The sequence below is a fragment of the Saccoglossus kowalevskii genome, chromosome 8 (assembly GCF_978046115.1).
Source record: "Saccoglossus kowalevskii chromosome 8, keSacKowa6.1, whole genome shotgun sequence".
Lineage (NCBI taxonomy): Eukaryota > Metazoa > Hemichordata > Enteropneusta > Harrimaniidae > Saccoglossus > Saccoglossus kowalevskii.
In genome coordinates, this window is record NC_140648.1 from 33,161,230 (window position 1) to 33,183,482 (window position 22,253).

Genomic DNA, 22,253 nt, shown 5'->3' on the forward strand with positions numbered 1-22,253 from the left:
TGCGCACCGCTATCATCAGGGTTTTCCCAAGCAAAGTTGCCATGAGGTTTCGCACGGTTATGTTAACAGAAATGTTTCACCCATATGCAATTCATTATTATTTCTGTCGAATCGCCGCCAGTTAAATGCTCAACTGTTGGTCTATGAGCTCCTTTGTTTTCACTGCGTAGCGACCGACATGACAAATTACGCCGCGGTGCCAGTGAGCGAAAACCTATTGAGTAATTCGAGATCGTTCGCTAAAAAGAAATCGGTAATCGGTATTTGTCGCCGACGAGCTAGCCCTTCCGACGTCTTCCCACACTAGCTAGATTGCGACAACAACCACGTTGTTCGAGAGAGGGGAGATAGACTGATAGAAAAACAATTGACACTGTGGTTGCGAAACGGATACCGTTTGTTCATTTCAAAAGAACGTGATTAAATTAAGTTAGATGGCATGTTAGTTTCATTTGTCACCGCTCTAACATTATGGTGGGGTGCGCTCAGTTCACAAATGAAGGGCTTCCCCTTTCTCTTCCATTCATCCAATCAATTAAGACCGGATTATATTGTCGTCCGTGAACATTATTATTATTAATATAATTATTTATAACTTAAAACCACTATGGTATAGGAAACGAGACGAGCCGCTTTGGTTCCAAATAATAGCATAGTTATTGCGCAGATAGCAATACGTGTTTTACTTGTGTTCAATTGTCGAGTGCTCCTGCAGCAATTATTTCGATCATGAATCTAGTAAACGCCCCCTGTTTTCATCAGCTTAGTCGCACCAATTGGCAGGCTCAATAGTTGCTATCGTTTGACTGTTGGTGCGTACCATTGATCCGGGACACTGTTCCTTTCTCTATAAAAAAAAACGTCGGGTAGAATAGCGCCGTCCCATGAGCCATGTCTGCCACTTGAGGTCGAAGAGGTTCATATGCAGAGCTCTGTGGTCGGGCGGCCTCGTTCACTTGGCTGGATTTTAAAACTCACTGTAGTTCACGGCCACCGTGACGTTCTTCGTAGACTTTTCCTTCAGAGATATTTGTTGAATATGTCACAAACCTTGGGGTCTGAATTAAAGATCCGTGCCTGTAGTAATATTACGTACAGATTTCTTTTTTCCAAACTATACTACAACGTGCCACGAGAATGGCAGCATGCTATCTATCAACGAATGCGACCCAGTGGGACACCATGTGATACGGCAAATAAAGCACAGATCACATAGGCTTCCGACGGCTGTCGGTCTTACTCGTCTGTCACCCAGGTCTTTTACATTGTATATTTATGTACAGTACCGATATCCCCACTTGAGATTCTTTCGTTAATTGGTAAGCGTCTTCAAACACCGTCCCGCATATCTCAGCACCCTCTCAGCATGTCCTCAGATAACACCACCCCTCCTGCGACAGGCATTCAAACTAAGACCCCCAACATACCGATTGTCAACCCCGGCCACGCAGGCGCAGACGGCACCTTCAACGCGGCCCCGCCCAAACACCGTGTTATTAACAGGCGCCTTGTCAGGCATTTAAATTTGATGGGTTATATACCTCAATCGAGCTAAGTAGCTCAGTAACAAATGCTATGAAAAATTAATTTGCTGTTGTTATACTGCGAAGATGCATTTTGCAGGGTCAGGAACGGGGCTCATTAAACATTAAACCTCGGCAACATGGGACGGTCTCCCTCACGTGATATATCGCATCTGGTTGGAAAAAGAAAGCACTTATCAATAGAAAACTGAATAAAACGATGATGCAGATGAAGGAATTATTAAAGAGATTGGAAATCGGGATAAATAAAGGAAAATAAAACTTGGATGATTTCGGATCGATTTGTAGTCAAAGCCACGCAGAACGAAAGGAAATTGTGCTAATCGGCACTCAGGGAGAATGCAACTTTTACTCGGTGCAAATGACAAGTGAGTTTGATCGGCAATCGCGTGATGGATGACAATACACAGCCTGCTCTTTGCTTTCTAATTGAATTTATATTCCCTCGAACGTTTCGGGAAATATAATATAAATGGGAAAATGGAAATGTAATTAGAGGCCGTAGCGATGAGCCAACGTTCATTTAATTTGTGGCCCGGTATGTGTACGTGAAAAGCCATGGAGAAAGTGCTAAATACGAGTCGAAGACGCCCCCATGAGGGACTTAGCAGTCATCTCCCTAGCCATTCGATCGCAGAGACACTTAACAAGAGGTAAACATTGCCGTCTTGTAAAGTGTTTCAAGTTTCCATCTATTGTACACATTGGTTGATTTGGTTTTCAGGAAAAGGCCAAACAAACCCAAATTGGCACGTAACTCCGTGTTCAATCGCCTGGACCCACCATCTCGCTACATACTTTGAAATGCAATCGGCAATCTTGGATCAAAATGTGATACTTAATGTAGCGTGGCCATGTTTGCCAACAAGACGTGTTTTTCTTTCGTCGAACTTGAAAGTTAAACTTTTTCTGCAAGCGTATGTGCGAAAGTATCATCACTGAATGAACTAGTCCAGCTACATAGTATTTCAGGACACGTTTTCACATCATAAACTACCGTTTTCTATCATTCTGATTACCTTTACCGATCACCGGAGTACGAACATTTAAAGACAATTTTTTCCTGTTGATATCCGCACAGTTTTCCCAGTCGCGATAACGCGCATGCGCACAAAACTATTCGCGTAACATGTGATTGAATAATGAGAGCCGAAAAAGTCAATCCGAGGCTGTTCTGTATATGTAGGGTTTGTTGACCCAACTGTCTGCCACATTAATTCGGATACATTACCACGACCACATCACAAAGTCGACTTTTAATATTAAGTCCATCTTCGTTGACGAATGATGAATGTCGGCTGCAATCGATACTTCGCAGCGAGATGAAACGTAATGGAAACGTGGAAATCAACTTTTCTATTTACAAATCCACCATTTGTTATTAAAAAGAAACGAGGGCTTGAATAAATACCAAACAATCAAACATAATTTGCATATCGATATTTTTTTAAACAACGTACTGCCATTTGTAGTTCGATTATTAAGTATGTGTATCAATTTCACAAATATTATCCCCTGATTTTTTGTTTGCCAGATTTTCAATGATTGTTTTTTTTTTTAGGTAATTGTATATCTGTGGTAATGTTCTGCATACGTTGAATGACGACATTTATATTCTCTCGATTTAATGAACAGGTAATTATAAGTTCGACCAGACGTTTTTAAACACGTGGCTTTCTCCCAAATACACGATTGCTCGTATTCGTGCCTAACGATTATATTTTCACAAACTCGTTAAATTTGTTGTGACATTCGGTCACCGGTAGCCCGGCGGATGGGTTCACTAACTCATTTGAAATACCTGGCCACTGGCCGAGATCACATTAGCGCGAACTTCGATATGCTTGGCAGGTTTGGTACTTGTATTCGTTCGTGCCCGGCTAACTGGCTACAGGAGATCACGCTAAATTGTCACTAAATGTACTCTCAAATATCAATATGGTTTCGTTGACAATTCAGTATACTAGTATTCGGCGGAACAGGCAGGTAATCAGGAGTGGCCAACAATGTTCCGGAAATGTCGAATGACACAATAACAAAAATGTGTCATGTGACCCAACTGTAACCGTTTAGGATAGATAATTAACACAAATACAGTTGCGACTTCAAACAGTCATGTTTTTTTTTATAATAACCAATAAATCAGGCAACTCCATGTTTAATAACACCATTATGAGAAATGCGATATGTCCATACCGCCACCAATCGATATGAAAACAAACATGAAATTTGCCGACTTCAACTTGAATTTAAAATTAATTGCTGTCTGTAGTGAGTAACACACTGTCTTGGACTTTCCTGTAAAAATGTAATTTGCTTAGCCGTTGTTTCACTGCTATAAAAACAATAGCTGTAGGCTGCGTGAAAAAAAGGCCAGGTTTGCTAATGGCGCAGATTGTAGAATTCACGGTCTTTCTTGTCTCACAGGAATTCAACATGATGAGTGATAAAATGATAACAGATAATAAAAAAAGAAAAGGTTACCAAGGTTACCAAAGACGCATTTAGTCTAGATAATGGTCGAGATCACGATCATAACGGATCAATTGCCGTTCTATAAACTAGATAGAGATTGTATTAGTTAGTGTTTATTAGTAATGCCATTCAACTTGAAGTCCAAGTCTCATTAAAACGGACCTATTATAATTAAAGTTATGTATCAACAGTCTCGCGCGAATTACAAGTGCGCAATAACATTGCTAGTATTATGACGTCACGATTACGTTAAAATAGCTACATACCACGAAGTGAACTCGAGATCAAGTCTAAACGGCCAACGTCCAGTCCCTCATTGTGTTGTCATGGAGATTACGCTTCCTATGACTATCATTAATATTAATGATAATCAAGTTATAATATATGACGATGAATTGTTTACTTACTTGTGTCTTTCGTGATTTTCAGTATTTCTAATTAAAGATTATTTTGATATTTAAATATTTTCAATATTTAATTGCTATTTGTCTTACTACCTGCCAGTTTTGAAATAGTTTTACTTTGTAACACATGTTATTATAGTTAGTGGTTGTTGTCACTTCAACTTTTCATATGATTGTGACGTAACTGTAGAATACGGTGACGTAATCATGTATATCATTCTGTGTGTGTCCGTGACCGATACTGTTGTTGACATTATTGTTATTGTTGCGTGTGAGCAATAGGTGATTTTCCGAACAATTGCGAGATCTCGCGAGATGCATGAAAGACGCGCGTCGAACGTCTGCCGCAAAAATCGAACGATTTGATTTTGAACTAGAATTTCTTTATTTCGCAGCTTACATTGACCGGCCGATCTTCGACAGAGGAATATTGCTTCCGAATACCCTCACTTAATCGAAATTGCCTATCATCAAATATGGACAGCACATTATTAAGCATGGAAATGTCCCCGAAATACTTTCGCGTTTGTCGAATCCCACGCGATGTTTGACGCGACTACGACGCTATGACCTTTGTTTGTCCTGTTTTTACGTTCGATTTCACGCATAACGCGTGATTCTCGCAGTGAACGGAAAATGGTCTATTATCAGCGCTACTGCATTTATTGTTCTCGTGTTATCAAATTTTAGTCATTTGTGCCACGTTGCAGTTTATCGTAACTTACTTGTACAAAAAGGCGCTCGTTGCAATGCGCAGTTCAATATGCGCATAACACCTTCCACAGTAATACACGAGTTCTTACGCTGTGCTTTCACAAATAGCAGCAAATACTGGAACTCTACTAAACTCAATCCCACACAACATCCAGCGCGATTAGCGGATAGTTTACGGCCTCCTTATCATCGTTTACAATTTGATGAAATTCGGGCGTGCATTTTGATAAAGTGCGTCTTATCAGCGAATCAACGAAGACTTTTCATTAGCAGGGTTTACTAACGGAATATATATCACGACACTAAGCCACGGCAGGTAGCGTCACTTATCGGTAATACCTAAGGGGAATGTCATTAATAGTTAGTCCTTCGTTTTTATAGTGTATGATACCTTCCAAATGACATTGTTCCGACTCACGTATAGTTAGACACGATATAGCCTGTGTATTGTTGCAAAGTGTTCACACAGAGTTCAGAAAACTGGTTTAAATAGCACCCTTTCAAATGTCAACGGTCAACTCCTTAAATCCGATAGGTGTATTATGTGAGGTAGTTTGCAGGCAAAATCGATCCCAACTACTTGGGAGATATAAATCAAGTAGCTGATCAAGAGTGGAGTAGCCGGATAAAATCTGCTCGGTCTCCGGCGCTGACCACTGACACTGAAACTAAGTAATATACACTTGGCACGGTGGTTCACACATGAGCATATTGCACAATTACAGAATCGTCGAGGAACTTTACATCACACATTGGAACACTATAGCAGACATATAACACAGGCAGTAAATAAATTAGAGCAAATAGTTAAATTAATGGCGAGCTAGGAAAGATGGACTAAATCGACCCATGAAAGTAGAAAGTAGTCTGTGGAGGTACAAACATGTTTGTGATAAATAGATATACGACAAAGGGGCGGAACACGCTGTTGGTCCTTGGTTATTCACACTTACACGGAGACTGGAAGAAATAGCATATAGTTATGATTTCTACTACCATAACATTAAAAACACGGGGTAAAAAACTCTGAGAATTACAATTTTAAAACAATTATGCTCTTGAAAATTTCCATTTAATAAATTCAAATCTGTCCTTTATTGAAATCCGATTTTCATCAATTTATGCTCATACATGTGGAGTGCTTGTCGTCTTTGTTTGAACGTTAGATTTCAGAGTCGCTTAATGGCTTTAAATAAAAAAAATGCATTTTGCGAATCAAACTCAAGATTTTACACAAATAGACTTTTTTCGGTTGGATGGTGTCGTCTTACATGCACCATCTATCCATTGGTAAACAGAAGATGATGAGGCAATCACGAAGAGTCTGTTATTGCCCTGGTAACCAGAGACCATTATTTCTCCATCGTCATTCACGGTGTCAGCGTGAAGAGATTTAATTCATTCGAATGATGCATCGTAGTGAGCAAACATGACTTGGGTTGCCTCTTTTCGTCATAATTGGTGGAAGTGAGTGCATGTAATTTGAGTTCCGTTCTAAAAGTTGTTGAAGTTTGATTGATTAGCCGAAATCTGCCGCAACAATATAAGCTCATTTATAATAGTATATTGATACGGTGACGCAAAATGGTCTGCGTATAGTTAGCTGCGAACAAACACGTCGAGATTGGAAACGCCAGAGAAATCAGCCACTATGTGCGCTGCGTGTAAGTTTCGTGTAATTGAAATGTGACGGAGAAGGCGGATGCGACTTGGCGAGCAAGTGGACTTATGATGATACTGTCGAATTCAGTCTGCTCACGACTTACTTCTAATTTGTTGTTCATTTCAATGGAGAAGAGGAAGAGTGTTAAATCAAGGAAAAGATAACCCGGAGTAAATGGATGGAACGTCGAACTGAAGTACTCTCCAACTAATCATCATTTATTTAAAAGAATTACTATTTAACGTCCCTAGTGTGACGTGTTCGTAAGCTCCATTCACTGTTGGCAGCATTAACGCTGTATTCAGTTACTCAAATTTAATGTCACCTCGGCGCTAGTGCAATAACATCTCTCTTCTTTTTGTGGCGGATTCTTAACGCGATGTATTTGATTGAGAAACAAGATAGCGTAATAGACATTGGCAAGATTGGATAGTTACAATAAAAATGATTTCCGAGTCAGATAACTCGCATTGGATTATTTTTTATTGGCCTGGAAATGGAATTAGCAGGAAAAACATTAAATTCAGGGAGGGCGTTTATTTTAGCATGAGTTATTATCGCATTTCCGATCCTGTTTTCTGGGAGAATTACTGGAGTAAATAAATGACGACCATCCGACTAATGTATTTCCCGTCGGCAATGTTATTTGTCATTCTTTATCGTGTAGGGCATACTCCCAGAACTCACGTGTTTACAAGGAACAGTTCATTTGGTCATTTGTGATCTTGGAAAAAAACGCAAAATGAAAGCTGCACATGATATGTGCAATTGCAATATCATGGGACCTTTAAGAACAGTGGTCACACTTTGTCAATTTTAATTAGTGCTCTTAATTATACATTAAAGTAATAATTAGTTTGAACGGGACAATATACTCTATTTACGATATTGGATTTTTATTGATTCGTATTGGTCACCAAATAAAATGAATCTAATGTGCGCAGTTGTATGGCTCTATATACAGGATGTAGACGTCGGATGCAAGAAAATTTCAAAACGCTGAATTTCACCTTTCCACTACTGTTAAATTAATAACATTAAGAATTTATGAAAAAGCTGACAGGTATGGGTAGCTCGTTATCGAGGTATTACAGCTTCTTCGGCATGTAATTATATCAAGTGGTGCCTCAGTCGTTCAGTAAATCGTGTTTCACGCTTGGACGGAGACGCATCTAAATGAATTTCTACGAAAAAAAAAACTGAACGCTGCTGTATCAGCAAACACGTTTGGGCATGGTTCATTGTTTTTAGACTTACTGATACGGAAATTTAGGAGTTATTATTCTAAGTGGGTCGGAAAACGTAATTTCACCGGACGTGGTCACGACGCAGTAAGCACAGGAACAAAACCCCGAAGGAGTGATCGGCACCAGGGCGGGAAGACAGTTTTGTTCCCGTTGAAAGAAGTTTAGTTGACATTATCTCTGATGTCAGATCAATTGCTTTGGACAATAGGGATGCGCTAACTGGGTCTTCCCTAGTGACAGGAGAAATTCAAACTCGCCGGAGGAATTGTCTTGTTAGGAATCATTCTGTCGCCGCCATAGTTCCCAAAATGTATCCTGGAGCTAAAATTAATTCAGTAGTCGATCCGACAAAGAAAAAAGTGGATGTTTTGTCATAGTGCGAATTAATAGTAGGTTTTCGAATGAAACAAAGCGTGAATATTGCAGCAATAGAACATGTTTTATCTATTCAACGCCGGATGTAGTACTAGTTGGTACACACGTGTATATATCATATTTATGTACAATCCACGTCTGTTTAGACAATTATGAAGTGAATTATAATTAAATAATAATAATGCAAATGATTATTGTTTTCTAAAAGTGTTGCTATCAAGACAAGACTGGTAATAGTCGGTTTTTCTTTGACTGAGATCGACAATCGAACGGGTGCCCTCTTGATGTAATCAACACCCTACATAAAATGAACTCGGTAAATACGTTAGTGATACGATTACAGAGACCTCCCACTTGGATGCATTTCATTCAGCACTGGGTCTTATAGACGATATCTAAACAAAACGCATTCAATTAACTTTGTGCACCAGAGATGGCACTCAGAATTTAGCCGCCGGCGTCTGCGTAATCCTTCTCAGCGGTCTGTTCAAGTTATCACCACGATGCTATGCCTGTCTAATCGAGAGGGCGCGCTTGTTCACTGATCAGTTTTGAAACACGGTGATACCACCCACTCGAAGGCCGATGATAGAATAACATATATGGCGTCTATGTGTTGCTTCAGCCATCGTGTACAAGTCAATAAGCAAAATACTGAAACACGCGAAATTTGTTGAACGGAAACGTACATACAAAACATATCGACAAAAACGAAGTCGAAATCACCTCGTGGTTACCGAGGCACGGAAAGATTCGTAAATAAGCACCCAACTCGGAAATAAGAACCCAACTCGGAACACTATTAATTGAGATGCGGCTGACAGCGTAATTATACGTGACAAAACTCAATACAATGTACGTGACTGAAAAGAGGAGAGTCGGCGTAGCGAAACGCACAAAAGTTTAAAATATATCTTTATTAATTATCTCGCTACATCAACAGTTTTTTTTGTTCGCATTAACAATATCATTCCCAGCTTGAGTTGACAGATCTGTCAGTCCGTCCCGAAACCATCTACTAATTATCGAAATTGAAAATTTTAAACTTCCACACAAAAAAGCGTTTTAATTATAAAGGAGTAATAATATTTAATCAGGTAATTGATTAAATAATTTGTAGATGATCGACTTGTGTGAATAGTTTGTATAGTTTTTATGGCACTATGCCGGGTCGGGTTATTCGTTCGGTGCACAGTGTATTTAAAAATGTATGGTATCACGGCAACACGAATAAATTTGCAAGATATAGGGCGGGGTTGGTGAATACATTGGTAACTGTTAGATCATTAAATGAAAAGAAACTTAATACACCGCCACCCCAACCCTATTCTCAGTGGTACCATTCATTATCTATCGGGATCTTAAAACCCCTTCCTCCCACAACTATCGTCACGGCACTATTACGGCGCTCCTTTACGGGGAACTTAATACTCCGTTACCATAGTATATATTTTATAGTGTGTAATTCTACCGAAAAATTAATATCCGCCCAACCACCACGACTTCTAACACCACCCCGCCCCTTCTAACACTTTAACCGGGGTCACAATATCCCTCTCATCACCACAATTATAATTATAATTGTCACCGGGGAACTTAACATCCTCCTACCACCACTACTATACAATTACATTATTTTAGTGCGTCCACCACTGAATTTAATACCCCGCCACCATCCCTGTCGATACGACGATACGAATCGGTATCTGTTGGGATCTATAGATCTGTCTTCTACTGGGAACATGATATCACACCACCGCGGCCATCACTGTATTGTGCCTTCTATCAGGACCTGTTGAACAACACGGCTACAACACGAAACACTTACTAACTTAGAAGCTTGTGGGTTGTAACAATAATAGGCATAACAAACAATGGCGGACGCAATGGAATATTGATGATGTTGATTTCAATTAATCACAAAAGCGAGGATGTGGGAAGGTGTAATTATCTGAAGTAGCGGAGGTTATTCAGGCAATTCAGAAAAGGTAGTCATTATCGCATGCCCGACCAGCTTTCTAAGGCCTGCATGGGTTAGGGCATGGTTGGTAGAATCTCATTGGTGGAGGTGGATCATCATAGAATGTGCGAAAAAAATGTCTAGATATCCAATTTTAAAATTATAACACATAACTTTACTTTATATCTGATCTGATATTGTGAATACAGAAACATGCGACTTGCTTCGGAGAAAACTGTGTTTTAGCCAGCTTTGTTGGCGTGGATTAAATTTTATAGATGGTGGTTCCAGAACTCTGGTTAAGCATATACTAATTATTAATAATTAAAATATGAAATATCCAAAGTGACAGTTAGCCACCATGAGACAAAACTATTTACATGGTCTGTTTAGTTTAATTTTTTAAATTTAAAATGGGTCTTTAGAATAGTGACTCAACCGTGTATGTTATTTCGCGATTTCTTCGGTCTTTGGTTGATAAATTGTCTTGTAGATTACTCCTTGTGCATAGACCGGAATCAGATGAACATTTTCGTCAAAGTCCTTAGCTCGTTGCCTCAAATTAGCTATGCTTATGTTCCTCCTTTCTTCCATGGACCCTTCAAACACTTTACCATCGGACGGGCAGAGCGGTGTACTCGTCATCATCGGCGGTAGGCTCGGCGGTACCACGTTAAGAAAAGGTGCTGAGCTTACAACAACTCTCTTCAGTTGCGATCTACCTGTCCCGTTTCCAGGGTTAGTCGCCTGCTCACCGATGGCTTCACGATGATTAATATTCGTCGCCAAAGATGATGATGACGACGAAGCTGTTGCTTTTTGTTGCTTGTTATATTTTTCTCGCTTCCTCCATTTAGCTCGTCTATTTTGAAACCAGACCTAAAATTATAATAAGTGAAAATACAAAATTAAATACAAATATCGCACCAGTCTTCGTTTCAAACCCTACGTGAAATATTTGCCAAGGGTTTGGCTACTAATATACTTAGCGATGTGGCGTTAATTTTTTATTCTTGTAGATCACTTGATGCTATGAAATGTACGATATAACTTATATCAAACTTAAAAATCCTAGCGCCATCAACTGTAGCTTTTTTTAAATTTATACCGACTGGTTTAGAAAAAATGAAAAGTAAAAGAAATCGAAGAAATTTGAACTGAATTATGGGTAATTATAGTAGAATACGCGCCCGGGCCGGTCGTCAGAACCGTTCACGCCAACTATGCGTTTAATGCAGTGAGCAAAATAAAGAACGAAGACTGTCTTCGCAATTGACACGTACAGCCCTGATGACACTATTAACATCTATAGTCTGCATTGGTTACATAGCTGGAGAGACGACCAAACAATTAATACCACGTGACTCGAAAATCGTCGTGATCATCACGAATACAAACACAATTTAATACACGCGCCAAATTAATTATTTATCCCATATTAGCTGTCCTTTACAAGATCCGCCGGTTCGGATGACCAGTAATAAAATTATGATTTGCCACACTTATGAAATTAATGGTTCTTAAACGGGGGATGCCGCTATCGATGGCAGGTGTTCAACTAGATTTGTGTTGACTTTAAATTTAAAAGTGTTTTCCAGCATCGAATTGGGTAAACAATTCGTCGCAACAGAAGAGCGTTAACAATTACTTGGCATCAGTTTAAAATAAAGGTATTGGTTTTCATGGCGGCGTGACCACCCATATTATTGAGAGTTAAAATGAGACTTTTGTCCACCGGGAGAGAATCGTGAGTTCTCTTTGTACGTGTGACGTTTCCTTGCTGTGGTTTTATAGAATTGGGCTAATTATTGCCATTAATACTTTCAATTTGTGTTGCAGCACTCTCACAAATATCAACAGTATGTGTTGTTTCTTGCAACGACCATACCAAATTCGGCACAACCTTGGACGAAAATGTCACATTAAATGACATGAAGGTAATCGGGGGAATTATTTAACGATTTGTTTTTATTTTTCTCTATATATAACAGCGCAACGATATGAATGCTGGCGGCGCCTTTCATAGCACACTCCGCGCATAATATAAATTATTCTTGTGAGGTTATATGGAGGGGCAGCATGGTTAGTTATACGACATTTTCACATCAAATGAACTAACAATGTCTGGTTTCTGACGCTAAACAGGGAAAGAAAGAAATTTTAAGTTCAATTTGAGAATGTTAATTAAAACTAAAAAAAATCATACGTTTGTATGCAACAATTAAATTATCTTTACCCAAGGTGAATGTCATGTGACGGGTCTGATTATGTGTGTACTGCGATACTGCTGTTGAAGACAGTGATTTGAAACATAAATACAATTCACATCACCGTGAATTTGTATTCAAGTTTCGATGGCACGACGTGTAAGTAGAACAACAGCGCCATCGTACTCGTTCGTCTGCTGATCCATCATGAGACGCGATGTGACAACGTAGGAAACGCATCGTCGGTCCCAATTAACTTATGTATGCACTGTTATGTTATATTTTAAGCATTGCCCAAATGTTTACAGAACATCTCCGACATAGTTAAATTAATAAAGCGTTCTTGTAAGATTTTAAATTGGAACTTTATGGGCAGCAAGTTTATTGTTTATCTGATTTATAATTATTTTTATGTACGATTTTTCATTCAAAAAATCATGAAATGGAAACAAAAAATGAGGATACGTTAACAAGTTCAAGTTACAGTGTTAATACATCATTCCATCATTATCAGTTAATTCCTTAACGATCAAAACACTTGTTTCATCTATTGATAATGAATTCGTAAAAACGCTCCACGAGTGGCGACACCGATTATAAGCAGACAAGTTTCCCTGAATGCGGTCTTCCTAATAATAATTGTATTTTATTGCTCATTTCTATAGTTTGCCGTCGAAATTAACGATACGTATATACTTTGAAATTCTACACGCCCATCCGTTGTTAGGCTGTATTTGTGCACCTGCTTTGTTGCATGTCCCTCGTGGTGTTGTCGCTTAGCGACGGGTTTGCTCAGGAGCGGCCATCTTTCCAAGATCTATTGTGTTCACAAAATTCAAACACGGCCGTGTCTTTCAGTAGCTAGATTTGGCTTCGTGTGAGTGGCACTCAAAATACCTGACTTGACCGTAATTGCCATTTGGGACATTTTGTGGGGAAAACGGAGTATTTGATCACCTGAGTCGAAAGGTATAATTATAGACGCAAAACGAGTTACTCCACTCACTTCACACCCTTTGACAACTTCAATATTGATTTGGAAAGTGGTCCGTGTATAAACTAAGTTATTGCTTGTAATATATTCATGAGTCAATTGAGAAACAGAACTCATTGACAGTGTTACCTATATCGAGCTTTCAAACGGCACTAACTAAAACGTAGAAATCGTTATAATCACACCAGTTCAGTGATTTCTGTGTATCACCAGAAATACATACACATATATTAGTGACCATGCATTCTGAGACATGACGGTGAGGTATGTTTTACTACCACATATTCGGAGACATGACGGTGAGGTATGTTCTACTACCACATATTCAGAGACATGATGGTGAGGTATGTTTTACTACCACATATTCAGAGACATGACGGTGAGGCATGTTTTACTACCACGTATTCAGAGACATGACGGTGAGGTATGTTTTACTACCACATATTCAGAGACATGACGCTGAGGTATGTTTTACTACCACATATTCAGAGACATGACGGTGAGGTATGTTTTACTACCACATATTCAGAGACATGACGGTGAGGTATGTTTTACTACCACATATTCAGAGACATGACGGTGAGGTATGTTTTACAACCACATATTCAGAGACATGACGGTGAGGTACGTTTTACTACTACATATTCAGAGACATGACGGTGAGGTATGTTTTACTACCACATATTCAGAGACATGACGGTGAGGTATGTTTTACTACCACATATTCAGAGACATGACGGTGAGGTATGTTTTACTACCACATATTCAGAGACATGACGGTGAGGTATGTTTTACTACCACATATTCAGAGATATGACGGTGAGGTATGTTTTACTACCACATATTCAGAGACATGACGGTGAGGTATGTTTTACTACTACATATTCAGAGACATGACGGTGAGGTATGTTTTACTACCACATATTCAGAGACATGACGGTGAGGTATGTTTTACTACCACATAGTCAGAGACTGACGGTGAGGTGTGTTTTACTACTACATATTCAGAGACATGACGGTGAGGTACGTTTTACTACTACATATTCAAAGACATGACGGTGAGGTATGTTTTACTACCACATATTCAGAGACATGACGGTGAGGTATGTTTTACTACCACATATTCAGAGACATGGCGGTGAGGTATGTTTTACTACTACATATTCAGAGACATGACGGTGAGGTATGTTTTACTACTACATATTCAGAGACATGACGGTGAGGTATGTTTTACTACCACATATTCAGAGACATAACGGTGAGGTATGTTTTACTACCACATATTCAGAGACATGACGGTGAGGTATGTTTTACTACCACATATTCAGAGACATGACGGTGAGGTATGTTTTACTACTACATATTCAGAGACATGACGGTGAGGTATGTTTTACTACCACATATTCAGAGACATGGCGGTGAGGTATGTTTTACTACTACATATTCAGAGACATGACAGTGAGGTATGTTTTACTACTACATATTCAGAGACATTACGGTGAGGTATGTTTTACTACTACATATTCAGAGACATGACGGCGAGGTATGTTTTACTACCACATATTCAGAGACATGACGGTGAGGTATGTTTTACTACCACATATGCAGAGACATGACGGTGAGATATGTTTTACTACCACATGATCAGAGACATGACGGTGAGGTATGTTTTACTACTACATATTCAGAGACATGACGATGAGGTATGTTTTACTACTACATATTCAGAGACATGACGGTGAGGTATGTTTTACTACCACATATTCTGATACATGCCGGTGAGGTATGTTTTACTACCACATATTCAGAGACATGACGGTGAGGTATGTTTTACTACCACATATTCAGAGACATGACGGTGAGGTATGTTTTACTACCACATATTCAGAGACATGACGGTGAGGTATGTTTTACTACCACATATTCAGAGACATGACGGTGAGGTATGTTTTACTACTACATATTCAGAGACATGACGGTGAGGTATGTTTTACTACCACATATTCAGAGACATGACGGTGAGGTATGTTTTACTACTACATATTCAGAGACATGACGGTGAGGTATGTTTTACTACTACATATTCAGAGACATGACGGTGAGGTATGTTTTACTACTACATATTCAGAGACATGACCGTGAGGTATGTTTTACTGCTACATATTCAGAGACATGACGGTGAGGTATGTTTTACTACCACATATTCAGAGACATGACGGTGAGGTATGTTTTACTACTACATATTCAGAGACATGACGGTGAGGTATGTTTTACTACTACATATTCAGAGACATGACGGTGAGGTATGTTTTACTACTACATATTCAGAGACATGACGGTGAGGTATGTTTTACTACTACATATTCAGAGACCTGACGGTGAGGTATGTTTTACTACTACATATTCAGAGACATGACCGCGAGGTATGTTTTACTGCTACATATTCAGAGACAGCCGCCTGTTTTTGTGTTTGATATCCTCTTTTATTTTATAATGCAGTTATATTTGAAACAACAAAGTGACAACTGCTTCTAATCAGACGCGTTATTGAATGTATCATACCTGAACTCTTGCTTCCATGAGGTCCAACCTCATTGCCAGAGCTTCCCTCATGAAGATATCTGGATAGTGAGTTGTTTCAAACGCCCTCTCGAGTTCATCTAGTTGCCAAGCAGCGAAATTGGTTCTAACGCGCATGCGCCTCGACTTCTTTCGCCCCTCCTTCTTGTCAGTGTAACCTTCATTAGTTTCTTCTGGCGTTAACTCTGAAACAAAAGAAATTTGCATTTACTCGTAATGTGCGAATACCTATTCGTCGTTGCTCGACTCGGACGCCTTGAGGTTACGTTTTTGTTTACTTACAAGTGTTAGACACACTGTTAAAATGTCTAAACCCTGCCATAAGTAGAACCTTAGCTAGTAGCAATTTTAAAATAAGGTAAACTAGAGTAAACGTGTTTATTTTTTAAATGGCATTACTTACGTTTAGCTCCTACGAATTGTATTTTTTCAAACTAGCATTTTCAACTTAGAATAGCATAATTATTTACCCAATGTATTTTTTCAGACACTTACAATAAAGGAGTTACAATTTTCACATAAACAGACCGATCACTTTTTGTAAAATGTTATTAAGATTAAATTGTATGGCAATTCCGTCATTAATAGTGAAAACCAGATTATTTATGCTGTTTCCATGGTAATTTGAGCATTTTTAGTGTGTTCTGCTTGAGGCAGATCTTCGAAATTTTAATTGTGTGAAATGAAGATTGTCTACATATGAAAAGAAATGTGACATGCATATATACATTTTACGTAAAACAAGAGTATCTCATAACATAAATTATGGTGGCGCTCCGCATGCAGAATCGTCTCTGAATGTGTGGTGTGTTGAAAAGTACGGATAACCAGATGGCTGGTTATTTACGTTCAATTACCAACGTGATATGAATTCTTTAATCGTAGTAAATCGAAAAAGTTCGAATATGTGCCGATTTCAGACAAATTCTCCAATCACTGCCTCCACCAACGTCTAAGAACTAATTAACACGTGGTCGCGTGCATGTGCAGCAAGCATTCTCGAGGGTTGAGTTTCATTTCAAAACACTTAATGAACGTTGAAGTGTGTATTCTGCACCTGGCCACGAGACTAATAACGACGGCTGAGGACTTTGTCTACTGGTAAATGCATATAATATACAGATGTGTAAGAACTATGTACAACTGTCCGGGTAGTAATAATAGGAAGTCATTTCAAATAACACTTCAATACAAACGTGTATGTAGTTCGGCATACTGTGTTTAAGTTCAAAACTCGGTCCAAACAATCGCATAAAGTATGTTAAAGTGATCAGTTTTTTAATTGTGTAAAATAAAATATTAATATGCGCACAACCAAACTCGAAACGTCTAGCTGTCTTGCAATAGTTACTAAGTACATCGATTACCGATTATTGTCGATTATATATCAACCACAAACTGAAAGAGAGAGCTTATTCACAATATGGTGGACATAAGTGCTTGTAGCAACCGAATTAATCTACAGAACTCTTAACTAACTTTGGATAATGTCACGGTTAGTCAAAATGTATTGTACAACCTTCATTTGCGTCAGTGTGAATCAAAAATCAAAGAAGACGGTTTCTGTTGGAATTTCACAAAATATTTCGATTATTTGACCACCATACCACCTTCCCAGTAAGGGATTTATCTCACCTTTAACATGGTTGCCAGGTAACTTTAGTTCCTCAGTTCGCCGTATACGACCTATATGCACATCTTCTGTCCAGTGCTCGCCCTTCTCTTCCACGCTTGCTACTTCACGTTGTTCTACGGGCATCTCATGGCTCAACCCAAGGATGCTATCAATAGTAAACGAACTTTTAGCTCTTCTCTGTTGGTGTACGCTTAACGTAGCAGTCCATCGACTAGTGGGATTCGAAATCATCATGCTGCACCTTACGATGACGCGGCTTGCAGCAGAAGAAATCACTCGCGTATGCGTCCCTGAAGAGATTACTGCTAACACCGGTTCCGGGCTAAGAAAAGAGCCAAGCAACCAGCAACTTGTCTAATTATAACAGCTGAGATTCGATGTTCTAAATTAAATGATTGGTTTAGACAGCCCATTAGATTACCAGAATACAAATACAGTGAAGCAATTGATTCAGGAACGCTTATATAAATCATCGTTTAGTGTTAAGGGGAGGAAGGGGATTGGTTAGACAAGGTCGACGTCGTTTAATCATTGACCTATTGAATCGATTATAGAGTGTATTACTTATAAATACAGATTTATTTATTTTTTTGTGAATTTGCAGACGCTAAATGTCTAGTGTTATGTTTTTCTGTGGAACATTTAACAACAATTAATAAACGAGAAGCAATAAGCTTGATTCGATCAGTTTCAGTGCCACAGGTGTCCTCACACCGTTCATGCATATGGTGACATGTTTAGTATGTATGATCTAAGCCAAGATACGCACCTACGACAATTTGATGGGCTACCGGGCACTGTAGTAAACCAACATACCCAGATCACACATTCCCAGGACAAGAGACAACACAGGCGCGGTTGCCAAGTATTAACCTCCTTTCAAACTTAAACAGATCGCAAGTTTTGCCAGCAAGTCGCGATCTGGACAATTATTTTCTTCTCGGCAACGTTAATAGAAGGAGTGTGCGAATTAAAGATAGAATGATACCTTCATAGACTTTTCGCGTTATAATAATTAGCAACAGCTCCCCATTGTTAGAGTGTTTGTTGTAATGATAAATATATTATTTATTGTGACTGTGGATTTATCGCAGTACTTGAATACATTACGTGAATTATTCAGTACTACTGAACATGTACCACCGTGTTCTTATATACCGAGTCGGAGAGCGTGAAAGCGATGTATATGTACCAGTTATGCGCTGTTACGGTCAACACTTCACCTCCTCCGCGTGTGAGTGATGTGGCACGCCGGACGATGTTTTCCTCCGACAGCTCTGAACTTCGTTACGGAAAAAAACGAACTAGCCTTTTCAAACACTTGGTGGTTATTGAGTAACCCTTGAGTAGGCCTTAGATGGCGGAGACTGTTGACTAAACGAACAGTTTCATTTCGTTGGCATGTAATTTGCTATAATTGACTGTAATGACCCGTCGTTAATTAGTCGAGTTTCGTGATCGGCCAACACACTTAAAGCACTTGGCCGGGTTCACACAATGTTCGTTACGACTTGTGGCCCCCTAACTTTGAGAATGTGTGATGTTGTCGATGGCTAACGCCACCAACGACGACGGAGGTTGAGGTAATCCGAACGAAAGAACCTGAAAGGCATTGTAATTAGTAATTGTTTCGTCATCAATACGACGAATTATATTTTTCGTGAAATGACGTAGTGGATACTTATAATAAGTTGGCAATGCATGTCAATAGAAATTAGGTTTTATGTTTGGACAGTGAATCGCACAACACAATATGCTTTCTTGCTTTATCGCTGCGGCGTCCCTCTAAATTCAGTCAGAAATAAAAGAACCTCATTACCCTCGTTGTCTAATGGCCATATAGCGTGCAGGGTAGGTATCAGGGTAGATTCGAACTACCTCTATTTTAACAAGCTAGGGTGTCCACTCGTTTTCCTTTTAAAGCTATGGGAATTTTGATTGTCTCTGTCACCTGGTCGTACTTACACCGTGCAATGGTGACTATGCCCGGCTAACACTGATGGATTGCCCCGAAAGACTAATACCAATTAAATTTAATAGCTTCGTTTGGCCGGTTTCTGTGAAGCAAGGGAAAACGCCGCCGTGGATCGTTGCACCGGCGATGTCTCTATTTGCTGACAGATCGAAATAACATCTAAATTAAATCGTCTTACTAACATTGACAGAGCCTTTAAAGCCAAACTTAAATTCTAAACATCATTAATTGCACATGTCTCTTTCCCGAGGCTTAATTTGCCTGGTGTTGTGGAAATTTGCTGTAAATACATGTAATAGACCGGTTAGCGCAGAGTATAACCTCCATTCGTCAAGCTTCTATGACAACAACACTTATCAACACGATTCTCTATTTTATTAAATATCGCATCTCATATAACTGATCACGACGTAATACGATCTGCATTGATAACATTGAGTATTGGTTGTTATTTTGACCAATGACAAATACGGCGTTGTTTTTAATGCTGACGTTTAAACTAGAGTGATCGGAACTCACTGAGAACACTCGCATTTTTTTTTCATTTGTACGGACATGCGGAGAAATTAACCTATTCAAGTTGTTGAATACTTGAAACAGTTTAATATTAGAGTAAATGAGAAAAAAACAGATTATTAAATATTGTGCTCTGTGTAATAAAAATGTAATAAATATAAGATATGAAATAGTTGTAAATATGAGTATGCACATGAACGTTTACAGATTATTAGGTTTTAGGGCTTCTTGGTCAAATGAAGAATAAAACAATACATAAAATACAAACAAATAAATGAAAGAGTCACGTTGAGAAAATATAAATGTTTAAATAGCTGTTTAGCTACGTTTTAGGCATTAGGAACGAATAAACAAAACGTTTCAGCTTAATCGACTCAGCGGTTTGTGACAGCCTAATGAAATTTACAAATATCAAGTTGACAAATAGAAGGAATTAATTGCTGACATAATAATTAGCGCATCACAAAAGATAGCGAATATTCTTCCTCGACATCCCCGAATCACTCAATAATATTTAAACATTGGGTTTTATATTGCGTGATACAATATATCACAGTCACGACATTATACATTATATATTGCCACAACATTAGATATCACGACAACGACGCTAGATATGATCATAGACCGGAAAAACGCACACGACACCAAATCATGACAGTATGTAACACAAACCTAGATACAACAAGTAACCTGTAGAATACTGTGTGGGTAATATTTTTTTATATTGATTTTTGTTGCATTTGCAGCAAATAGTTACCAAACAATTAGAAATCTATAGGATTGAATATACCCCACAGCTGGCTTCACATGCATTGTTCATAGTTCATATGGTGCTTACACCAGGATTTAATTACAGCATCTAGGCGGTATGTGGTTACAGCTTAATGTTCGAGTAATCGCAAGAAATTGACATGACAATAGAAATTCATTAAAGACTGCCACTCCCATGCAATTAACAGCGAGTGAAATTCCTGGGATTGAAACATATATTTTGAAGTCACTGATGTAGGCAACGAATAACTGCAAGTTGACATAAAGACGAGGTAGTTTATTTAATCAGTGGTCAACTAGAGGCTGAAATTATAATTAATTTGTTTATTTCAATTTCTCCTGACGTCAAATAGAATACACTGGTGAAACACGGTAGTAACTGTGGGTGAAAGGATGTTTTGGGGTGTAGTTTACATTGTATATGGAGTGGTAGGGTCGGGTGTAATGTGTTCATTTCCAACTATTATGAAGTCACGTAGAATTTCACTTAATTTATTTTTTCTGACATGTTTTCAAGCATTACATGTGAATCCAATTTTCACTGCGCTGTGTCTCAATAGAGTATGAGGGAAATGGCATATTCACTGGAATTTATTTCAGGGGAAAAATGTTTTCAGTGATAATGAAGTATTATGACAGATACCCTCCCCGTGGCTTTCATTGCGTATGGAAGTTATTTTCACGAGTGATGCGGTGTATCCTGCTGCCGTACTTTCACGAGCGAAGCCACGGGGAGGGTGTGGGGTTCTGTTATTATACACATGTCCCATATTTGATTATTTCATATTAAAAAAAGAACGTGCAACAAACCGGGATAGAAATTTAGATCGGGGAACCCAATTGCCCATTAATATGCTCCAAGACAGTGCTGCGACCTAGCAACGCTTGTCAGTGTAGAACGCGTGTCGCTGTACGTGTGAAAATAAAATAATCAGACGTCTAATTTAAGTCATTGTCCGAATAAATAACTCGTGGATGTTTAAGCGCGGTGGTCGTAGCGCAGCGCGTGTTCGAATTTCATGTAAATAAACAATGTATTTTACACGCGTTGTATACGTCGCTATGAGTCCCATATCGAATAGGACGCGACACGACGACTGTCGCCCTTTAGTTGGGACCACGTCAGAACCAGAACTTAAACTGGGCGACTACGATACACGGTTGATGTTGAAGTTAAAAGTTCCTCCAC

General features: G+C 38.9%; 1 protein-coding gene across 1 annotated transcript; it reads right to left on the bottom strand.

Annotated features, from left to right (window-relative positions):
* Positions 1 to 10,829: 10,829 nt before the first annotated feature.
* LOC100366456 (ALX homeobox protein 1-like) lies at positions 10,830 to 18,033 on the bottom strand. Its single transcript, XM_002734921.1, has 3 exons — positions 17,799 to 18,033; positions 16,146 to 16,348; positions 10,830 to 11,261 (listed from the first exon to the last, which is right to left on the bottom strand). Exons 1-3 carry the CDS (start codon positions 18,031 to 18,033, stop codon positions 10,830 to 10,832), a joined length of 870 nt encoding a protein of 289 aa, XP_002734967.1.
* Positions 18,034 to 22,253: the final 4,220 nt, after the last annotated feature.

Bases quoted from the DNA above. Each gene is read 5' to 3' on its own strand.
- LOC100366456 (XM_002734921.1), bottom strand. From the start codon at position 18,033: ATGATGATTTCGAATCCCACTAGTCGATGGACTGCTACGTTAAGCGTA. The intron at 16,349-17,798 runs GTGAGATAAATC...CTTTTGTTTCAG, and splicing joins ACCTGGCAACCATGTTAAAG to AGTTAACGCCAGAAGAAACT. The intron at 11,262-16,145 runs GTATGATACATT...TTATAATTTTAG, and splicing joins TCATGGAAGCAAGAGTTCAG to GTCTGGTTTCAAAATAGACG.